Raw genomic sequence first — 10,410 nt, 5'->3', positions numbered from 1 at the left:
GCCAGGGGATCAGCAGCTGTTCACACTGACTTAGCGAGAGCTATTCCCAGCTGCAGGTTTACAGTCCTTCTTGTCTTCTCCGTTTAACCCATTCCTCCCAACACCAGGTCCCCAGCGGGCAGTTCCCATTATCCCGTGTTGCCTTTTGCCCACCAATCCCCAGCGCGGAGGAAGGCACACAGATTTGTTAAGACATACTGTGACGTATCTGAATGGAATACAGAAGGTATTGAAGAAAAGGGCTCTGTGGAAGTAGATTAATTGTATGGATTTCAGATCGGGTACCAGGAATGTTTGTGTAACAAATAGCTTGGATTTGTTCTCCAGAAAACTGTACAGCACTTCTGTGGCGGTGCCGGTGCGGTGCTGCCCGCAGAGCGCTCCCATTCCCGGCGGGATCGGCGTGCGAGGCGCGGCTGTAAAGAAGCCACGCGGACTCCGCGCTGCCGGGAACGGCTCCCCGTTTTGTCTCGTGCGCAGGGAGTTTCCTGGGAAGACCTGAAGCCACATCCCAGGATCCGCCCCCCAGGCTTTCGTACCCGCCCTCCCCGGTCGGCTCCCTGCGGCCCCGGGGCCGGCCGAGACCCGGAGACCTGGGCACCGAACGGCCCCGGCCCGTCCTGCCCCGCCGCGCCCGGGGCCGCTCCTGCTCCGCGGGCCGGAAGCGGAAGCCGCAGTGTCGGCGGGCCCGGCCCGGCCCGGCGCGGCCCTTCCGCTTCCCCCCGGCGCGGCGCGGGCGGCGGTGACCGGTGACCGGCCCCGGTCCCGGGCCCTGCCCCTGCCCCTGCGCGGCGCCGCCCGGCCCATGGACCGGCACAAAGTGAAGCGGCAGCGGCTGGACCGGATCTGCGAAGGTGAGGCGGGGCGGGCGGCCCCGGTGCCCCGAGCGCCCGCCCGGGGCCGGTACAGAGCTGCGCCCCGCCGGCCCTGCCCCGGCCCAGAGAAAGGGGCAGCCGCCAGGGACTGCCGGAGCCCCCTGAACGCACAAGTTCTGCTCCACTTCAGGAGGAAAGAGTATCTGGGCGTGCTGCGATGGAGGGCTGGGCAGCGTAATGGGCAGGGGCTTGGAGGGACTTCTCTAACTCTTTTCAGGAGCCTGGAGTAAGATGATGTGTTTCTGAGTAGAATGCTTCTATTATCTCATCACTGATAACACATACTTTGTTTTCCTTTATTTAGTGGTGGCAGAAGTGGTTGTAGTTTTCTTCCTAGCTGCTTTTCCCTGTGTTTGTTTCCTGTTTTATGTCTTTTGCTTTGCGTGATCCGTTTTGAAGTACAATTAGTGATACACTAGGGTTCCAGAACAAACAAGGGTTCCAGAATTTGTCTTTCATGTAATCACTCCTGCTGACTTCCTTAATAGGCATACGGCCTCCTATTGGGAATTTTTTAGTGCCAGCACGGCCACTGGTTGCGCTCCTGGATGGACGAGATTGCACTGTGGAGATGCCCATCTTGAAGGATGTTGCTACAGTGGCATTTTGTGATGCTCAGTCAACTCAGGAAATCCATGAAAAGGTGGGCAAGAAAACGTGTAAGCATTCAGGAGTGGAGCTCTGCCTCTTACGTAACCAAACCCCAGATACTGATTCGGACTGTTTTTTGTTATAGGTGCTGAATGAGGCAGTAGCAGCTCTGATATATCACACCATTACCCTTTCTCGTCAGGATCTGTTGAAATTCAAAGCCCTCAGGGTCATTGTGTGCATTGGCAGTGGCTACGACAACGTTGACATCAAATCTGCTGCAGAATTAGGTATGAGGGCACCATCAGGTGTCTGTTGCAATCAGAACTGAACATGGAGTGGAACACTGCACATGGTTTTGTGCTTTATAGCTGAGTACATTTAAAAACTTTTCTGTGAAAATTTGTTACTGCTCAGTATCAGGCATCTTTAGGAAGCTGACCACTATTGGGGCTAGTAGGTGGCTTGAAAGAAAAATTCTCTGTTCTCAGATTGGTCTGCTATAGATGTTTGTGTCTTTGTTGCTGTTTGGGATCCAGGAACCTGAATATTGTGTCTAGGTAACTTCTGGTGAGACAGCTTCGGGGTTTTTGTGAGCATTGAGCAAACTCTGATGTCTGAAAGCTTCAAACACTGATGCAGGATAAACTCACTGGAAATGCTTGATGAGTTTCCCTGTAATTTTGTATGTGCAGGTAGATTCTGGTTCAAAACTTTATTAGTGATCCTTGTAGAGCCCTTGGCATGTGGAGAGCCTCTGGGTCAGGTGACAGAAAACTGCTACCTGTGAAATGCATGGCAGTGAGACTTCTGGGCCTTGTAGTCTCCAGTGTGAGACGGATCACTTAACTACCCTGCCCCTTCTTTTTTAAGTTTTTTAAGTGTCACAGATTTTAAGCCTTCCTTAATGTAATGCAGGTCAAATTAATCTTCAATCAAATATAGATATTTGTATATAAAATTGAAGTAGGCCTTACAATTTTCAGATCTGTAAGAACAGACAAATTGCAAATAAATGAAGAGTGTGTATTTGGCTGGTGCTTGAATTGGGCCTTCTCATCCAGATGATTCCACAGAATAGTCTCAAGAGCTCCTGGCAAGGTCTTTGGCTTTCATCCAGCTGTTATATATTTGGGCTGAATTTGGAACCTAATCTAGTCTTTGGTTTCTCTGCTTAAAGTCACCATCCGTATCTTGGATTCATTCGGATTCAAAGCTTTCTCACACTCATTAATCCAAGGTGAGATCAGTGAAACTTCTTTCACCATCAGGCTGTTTCTTGCCACTTTTGCTTTGGAGCAATAGTATGATAACCCTTATGCAGGGCCAAACTTGCTTTTTCATAGACAATTAATGGTTATTTTCATGCTTAGCCAGGCCCTTTAATTCATTCTGAGGTAAAATACTGGTTCTAGTGTGCTCTGAATCTTCAGACTAAAGGACTGTTTTGTGTGTTTGTGCTTTCCTACATTTAGGCATAATATTGTATGTTAACACAAATTTGTGTCTGGTGTGTAACAGATGGATGCAAAGGCCTTACCTAGAGTTGAATGAGGTGGTAACCACTGAGATTAAGAGAAGCTGGTCTTTCCTTTACCCCTCCTCATGTCCTCCAAGTTGTCTGTGTGGGATTAGGGTACAATTGGAAATGATTTGATAGAGAAAAGGAGCCAGATATCTGGGATTGTCTGTGGCTGTTGCTCTCCTAATTCTCATGGCAAAGCATGGTCTGGGTTAAGTCAAATGTGTCGCCTGAATAGGCTTACCAAGTGATGCCTTCAACCATGGCCTAGATTTTACTCCTAGTTTTTAACTAGGTGGTGGACCTTTGAGGCAGAAGAGTTGCCTTGGATTGACAAGTGGGTAAGGTAACCTTTGGGGAAAGACCATTTTCTCATCTAGTCATTATTTTTATTTCTTGGCTGGTTTGTTGAGTGAAGGGTAGCAGCAGTAAAGTGGTATTTCACAATAGTTCTAGCCATGGGTTTTATGGTCCTTGTTATATTTTATTCCAATATGGTAGTGTTGTGATGTTTTTAAATATAACTTCAAATGGATTTGGAGAGGCTCCTGTGGCTTCTGTCTGCGTTTAATGAGTTCGTTACTTATTGTTGCTCCTGGGGAGGCTGATGCTTGCAGTGAGCATCTGGACTGTGATGCATGAAGGAGCTCAGCCATCTGTCTGAATTCTGCAGTCTGCCAGTTAATCTGTCAGGGCTATCTGTGGAAGGAGTGCATCTTTTTGAATGCAGATCTCCTCAAACAGTCAGTTTCTTGCATCACTTGTATGACCCAGTTTTCTCATTTTGGCCTGTTCAGGTGTTTTTTTTTCTGGTCTGTCAATCAGTTGGATATTTATAAGGAGGGAATGGTGTTTCCTGGGAGATTGACAAGCTGGCTGGTCACATCTGTGTTGTAGAATGAGCTCCTGAAATGAATCTTCTGGTTTTTTGGCAGTAGTTTTGGAAAACTGGATTATCTTTCAGCATTTGTGCCTAAAGAGCTTCATGTTGGTTTAGTATTGTGATGCTGGAGATCTTATATGACCTCTGTGGCTTTGTAGGCATTGCAGTTTGCAACATCCCTTCCTCCTCAGTAGAGGAGACTGCTGACTCCACCCTCTGCCACATCCTGAACCTCTATCGCCGAGTCACTTGGCTGCACCAGGCTCTGCGGGAAGGGAACCGAGCCTCGACTGTGGAGGAGATCCGAGAGGTGGCTCGAGGTGCTGCGCGTATCCGTGGGGAGACTTTGGGCATCATTGGACTGGGTAAGTGATGGCCATTGTTGAGCTGAAAAGAGAGCTGTGGAAGTTTTGGGGAACCTAAGAGTCAGACACTGAAGAAAAGTGATAATTTTACAACTGTTCTTTGTGAAACACACTGACTCCTAAGGAATGTTAGTACCCTGTTCTGTCAGGCTGGGTGTCTTCAAGAGCTGGGTGTATGGCGTGGGATTGGGGATTCCTTTTTTGATTTTGAATGGTTAGAAAAATGGGAATGTTCATACAGCTCTTGTCAGTGACTGTTTCCCTGTGTGCTGGGCTTTCTATCAGTGCAAAGCCTCCTGAAAGCTACCAATTCATTCTCTGAGTTCTTTTAGTCAGATTATTACTCCCTCTAACTCAGGGTCTAGATTTTATTTGAAAACAGAGCTCCTTCTAGACTAAGCTCTGGTTGGTTATTGCATGGGGAAAGTAGAATTAGCCACATAGGGTCAGCACCGAAGAGCCTCCTCTGGATCCCTGTGGCAATCCCGGGGGTTTCCAGGGGCCTGGCAGTAACTCCAGTGTAGGCTTCCAGTCTCCCTCAGTATCTTGTCTTTAAAGTTTGTTTTACCTTTCCTTTGATGATTGTGGGTTTTCTTTTGTGAAGGCCGCGTTGGACAGGCAGTGGCTCTGCGAGCCAAGTGCTTTGGCTTCAACGTGATTTTCTATGATCCCTACCTGCCGGATGGAGTGGAGCGATCCTTGGGTTTACAACGAGTAGGAACTCTGCAGGATCTACTAATGAACAGTGATTGCATCACATTGCACTGCAACCTGAATGAACATAACCATCACCTCATCAATGACTCCACTATCAAACAGGTGCAGCAGGAGCTTGATTTCCCCCAAGGAGCACTGTGGGAATGAATGCAAACAGAAACTGCTGCTTTCACAGAGGCTGAGAGTGTGTGAATCCTGCTGCCTCTGTTGTGTGCCTCCTGCTGCCTTGGTAGGCTGGGAGTGTGTGGATCTGGCTGCCTGTGGTTTGTGCTCTATAGAATTTCATATTAAGAGAAGACTACGACTGGCTTTTCTTGCTAAGTAGTATCATTTATAAAGACTGTTTTAGGTGCTGCAGTCATTTCAGAGTATCTTTAAAATGTGTAATTTACTGTGCTGGTTAGAGCCAGATGTGGTGTGGCTGGGACTGTTTACCTTTTTTGATGCAGCTCTGCCAAACCCACTGCAAAGTCAGTCTCAGGCTACACTCCACTGGTGTATGAATGTTTTCCAGTGCTTTTATGAGAGACATCTGGGCGCTGTAGTCCAGTTTTGTGTGGCTGAATACTTGATTTATGTCCTCTTTCTTTTGTAATGCAGTAGGATGGAGTGCAAAATTTGAGAGTTCCACTTTTGCCCTTGGTGCCTTGTGGGTTGGTTTGTTCACTTTTAAAGCAAATTTCTCAAGCATTGCTGGCAGGCCATTCCCCTGTGGTTAGCTTTGCAGTGACAGCACTCCTAGTTCCTCCAGGCCTCATCTAATCACTGCAGACTCCTGCTCATTTCCAGTAGACTTCCCAAGACTCACTTTGCTTCTGTGAAAAGTCCTATGCTCAATGCACTTCATGTTTTTCTTCTTCCAGATGCGTCAAGGCTGCTACTTGGTGAACACAGCCCGGGGAGGGCTTGTAGATGAGAGCGCCTTGGCACAAGCCTTGAAAGAGGGGAGAATCAGAGGAACAGCACTGGATGTGCACGAGTCTGAGCCTTTCAGGTAACCCTGTGTCTGCACGCTTGCTGCTGGCTGGGGATTTGCATCACCTAAACTGGATGATTCTTTTGGATTTTTTTGGTTATTTGGGTTACAGTGATGCCCAGGAGACCAAATGGGGTTATCACTTCTGGAGAGAAAACACTTTTATTTTTTTCTTTCCTCTCCAGTTTTGCTCAGGGGCCCTTAAAAAATGCACCCAACATTATCTGCACCCCTCACACTTCCTGGTACAGTGAACAGGCTTCCATTGAATCCAGAGAAGATGCAGCTAAAGAGATCCGCAGAGCTATCACAGGTAATGAAGGAGATTGTGTGCTCGGCAGCTGCTGCTGAATGAGTGTTCTTTTGTTAGTTCACTGCAAGGATTGTGCTGATTGTTCAGAAAACTTGGACTCAGTAACTGCTTTCTGGAACTGGAGTGTAAGTTCATAATTATATCTTTACCTTCTGAGAATCATGTATGTAATGCTGGAGTGGCTCTTTCCATCACTGGGAAAGACTTTTACCTACATCTTTCAAATCCTTAGCAATAATTCCTTTGACAGTTACACTGTGTGTGTTTTTCCTGAAGTACTGTCCCTTGAAAAGGGTGAGGCTCAGCACTTACAGGTTGTTGCCAATAATTTTCACAAGATCACAGAAGTGAGATTGAAGGTTCAGTTTCTTGTCTTCTCTGGAGACGAGGTGCTCAGAGGAGTCTCCCCTGCCCAGTATTATCCTGTGGAGGGAGATGAAAAAGATGTTGCCCATTTCCTTTCTACTCTTCTGTCTAAATTCTGCAAGGAACAAGCCCCTCCCAACCTATGTCCTGGGGTTTTTTGTCATTCTTGGTGCTCTTGCAGGTCTCATACCTGATGCTTTGAGGAACTGTGTTAATAAGGAGTACTTGCTGTTAGCAACTCAGTGGTCTGGTATTGATCCTGCAACTGTCCACCCAGAACTCAATGGAGCTGCAGCTTTCAGGTGAGATATGTACGTTTTCTAGGCATATCTTCCTGCTGAACTAGACCAATATCCCTCTTTGTGTTTGAGAAGCACTTGCACCTGCAAGCAGGTATGTCTCTGTTCCTGTATAGTCTGTGTATGAGCTCTGTCACAAACCACAACAGCAGCATTTCTAGAGCTGTACTAGGATTTAACATGTACTTGCTCATATTTAGTTCCAGCTGCATACTAGGCAATTTTTGCAAATCCTTGCAAGAGATGCCTTAATGTAAGAAAGCCTGCTGGATGCCCCAGAAAAGGTCTGGAACTTAACATTTAGAAGTTGTGCATATAATTAGGGCTATACAAACAAAGCATTGTTCTTAACTGTAGCCCAAATATGGATTATTGTTGAGACATTGTCCAGTGGTCTAAATAGAGTGTATTTCAGTTTATTTATCTGTTACAGACCTGCCAAGTGACTGTGGGCAGGCTGCTTCCCTTCTGTTTTTCTCCCATCTGCAAAGTAGGTGATATTCTTCCCTTTTGTGAGAGACCTGCAGAGGTTCAGATGTATTTATGAAGAAGGCACAAGGAGGCAGAATGGAAGTAATGGAAAAATAGTTCATTAGCAATTCATGAGTGTCACTCTCCTGATTTTCATCTTGGATGTAGCTGTTTTATTAGTTCAGCTCCTTAGTTTTTCTGTCTTGGAGCCCAGTGAAGAATAACTGCAGCTTATGCTCCTCCTGCTGATGGGGAGGGAATTCCCAGCCCTCCAGGTGCCTTCATACAGTGCCTCACACTTTTGTCCACTGGAAGTAAACTTTGTACCTTTATCCGAGTGCTAAGTATGTGACCTGAGACTATCTCTGTCTGCAAACAGGTGTCATTTGTCAGTAGGGTATCACTGCTGCTCTTCAGCTCTGGAGACTTTTCCTGTGTTCTATCTCAGAGCATTTCTGTTACAGAGAGGGATTTGTGTCTGAGGTGTCTAAGGACATGGCTCCTTTCTTCTTGAGTAACTGTTAGACAAGGTTGTAATTTCTCTGTTTCTGTTGGTTTTAGGTTTCCTTCAGGAGTAGTAGGAGTAGCCCCCCCTGGGCTACCACCAGAACCACCAGTAGTGGAAGGGATTGTAGCTCATGGGATTCCTCCTGTTTCTTACTCTGCGCCAGGAGAAACAAGCAAAGTGGATGCAGACAGAGAGATTCCTACTGACCAGTAGCAGCATCTTTTCTCTCCTCCCCCTGGGCAGCAGAAAAAAGTAGGAGGGTATCTCCTCCTAGGGACCTTTAACACCCTGCAAAGACTGTTTCCTGTTCATACAGGCTGGCAGAATGCATTTCATTACCGACAAACTTTAGTTCTTGCCTTTATTTTGTAACCCTTTAGTGTGAAAACTCACTTGTTAAGTCAAGGGGAGGCAAGGTCACTGCTGCCATGCCCCAGAGAAGGAAAAAGATGCATTGCGAGATTGTCACAGTCTCAAAGCCAGTCTTGTAAATAATTTGGAAGGGGTTACAATGTGTTCTGATGGCCACAGTGTTGGCGAGGCTTCAGAATAGTTCACCCTGGAGTCTGTAACTTGGAGAAGGCGAGAGAGAACACTCTCAGCTTGTCAGCTGAAGCGAAGGTAGGAGTGTTGCTGTCAAGTCTTCTCCATTTCACAAATGATTGTATATGAATCATTTGTTTGTGGGGTGTGGAATCTTCAGCAAAAGAGGTTGCACGTGACAAGATTTTTCTTTAATTCTAGTTTTCCTTTAATTTCATCTTGTTACACTTTAGCTTTTCTGTGCAGAAGACCTCACAATGTCTAATTGATCATGTTGATAAAGTCAGTGTTATATAGGAGGCATACCCTGTGTGTGGGTTTCTCTACCTCCCTTGATTCTTTGTTGTGTGTCCATGACTGGAAACTGAACAGATGGGAAAAACTGGAAAAACAGCTTGAAGTATGGACAAAATACTTTGTTTAGGCTGTTGGGTTTGGGAAGCTGAGGAAAGCTTTTGGAATCACTGGGTTTTCAGGTTTTTTTTCTTGGCTTTAAATTTTTCTCCAACACTGCCTTCTATATAATGGCTTACTACTAACACAGTGAAGTGATTCTTTCCTTTCTCCTCCACCCCACTCCAATCACCCCAGCAATTCAAGAAAGGAGAATGGTCAAGAAATAAAGTTAGGTGTTTTCTTACAGATTTTACACTTTAACTGTTTAGCATTAGTGAGATGATACTAGTTTTCTAGTGCTGAGTTGTCTTTTTTGATAAGGTATTTGTTCTCAGTGAAGGTTCTTGGCTTCTGTGTTTTCCTGGATGATGCTGATTCTACTTAAAATTCATATACCTCCTTGGCTCCTCAGGTTTAGCAGATCAGACTGGGACTGGTGGTAGGCATGAGTTACAGGAGAACTTTTTCTGAACAAAGGCCTAGAGCTCAGAAGCCCATTGATTGCAGATGTACCTAAAATAACCAGCAGCACTTTTCCTGAATTCTCTAATCTCAAGGAAATCTAGATTTCACAAGCTGCCAGCTCAGAAAGCTCTTTTGACAGGCAGGTGTGGAAAAGTTTTCAGAGAGCTCATCCTTTGTCTATTACCACATTAGGGAAGCAGTCTGTCAAAACTACTCTTATTTGCTGCTGAAAATTTCTGCCCTGCTTAGGGGTTCAGGGTCTGAGATTATTTTGTGGTAAAAGGGGCTTCTAATTATGTGCTTTGAGAATCAGAGTACAATGATCATGTCTTTTCTAGAGCACAATGCAAAATAGATTTATTTTTTTAAAAGAGGCAATTTATTTTTTTTTTCTTAACTGCAGGTATCTCTGTAGACCAGTCAAATAACTGAGCAGAGGAAGAGTAGAAACATCTCATTTGGGGGACACTTGAGTTTCTCAGTTCTTATTTTTGGTGGCTAGATACACTGGTGACTAGTAAGCATAGGAATTAAATAATTGATGTTATAAAAAATACTTCCAGTTATGGGTACTAAGGAGTTGAATCTGACAGCACTGATAATGCCTCTGTTCTGTCCAACACTATGTAGGCTTGTGATTGGATGTGAAGGCAATTTTCCCCTTGATTAAAGCCACAGCAGAAAATGTTGACACTGTCCTAAGGTACATTCTGTTTGTCAGGGTCACTGCTGCTGACCAGCTTTTTTTATAGAGGACTCAGAGTTTCAGAAATATATTTTTGTAGACAATGACTAAACTGTGAAACATTGAAATAAAGCATGTAAAGAAAAACTTACAGCACTGTTCTCTGTACAGATGTTTTTCTCACTTCGGCTCTCTCCTGACTCATTGGAAAATATTTGATTACTTCTTGGATATATTTCAATAAAATTCTCCAAAGAACATGGCTGCTGTCCGTGGAAAGGGTGGGCTTAGAAATAATATTGAAGGGGAGGAGGGCTGAATACCTGTACAGGTGAGTGTCTTCATCAGTCCTGCTTCTCTCAAATCAGAGAAACCCTGAGTCAGCCACTCTGGCAAATTAACTTTCTTTGGATTCTGGAGCACTGATCATCAGTC

General features: G+C 45.4%; 1 protein-coding gene across 2 annotated transcripts; it reads left to right on the top strand.

Annotated features, from left to right (window-relative positions):
• The first annotated feature begins 694 nt into the window (after nt 1–694).
• On the top strand, nt 695–10,128 carry LOC139678956 (C-terminal-binding protein 2-like). 2 transcript variants are annotated; one of them, XM_071570250.1, is made up of 9 exons: nt 695–854; nt 1,364–1,518; nt 1,612–1,756; nt 4,030–4,236; nt 4,841–5,055; nt 5,817–5,947; nt 6,115–6,242; nt 6,790–6,910; nt 7,940–10,128. In XM_071570250.1, the coding sequence occupies exons 1-9, from the start codon at nt 806–808 to the stop codon at nt 8,097–8,099; spliced, it is 1,311 nt and encodes a 436-aa protein (XP_071426351.1). In that variant the 5' UTR covers nt 695–805; the 3' UTR covers nt 8,100–10,128. The 2 variants fall into 2 exon arrangements, with proteins under 2 accessions (XP_071426351.1, XP_071426350.1); XM_071570249.1 differs by having other exon boundaries at nt 707–854; nt 1,394–1,518.
• The last annotated feature ends 282 nt before the right edge of the window (nt 10,129–10,410 follow it).

Source organism: Pithys albifrons, chromosome 15 (genome assembly GCF_047495875.1).
Source record: "Pithys albifrons albifrons isolate INPA30051 chromosome 15, PitAlb_v1, whole genome shotgun sequence".
NCBI classification, from domain to species: domain Eukaryota; kingdom Metazoa; phylum Chordata; class Aves; order Passeriformes; family Thamnophilidae; genus Pithys; species Pithys albifrons.
The sequence above is the reverse complement of the archived record's forward strand: the minus strand, read 5'-3'. Positions and strand labels throughout refer to the sequence as shown.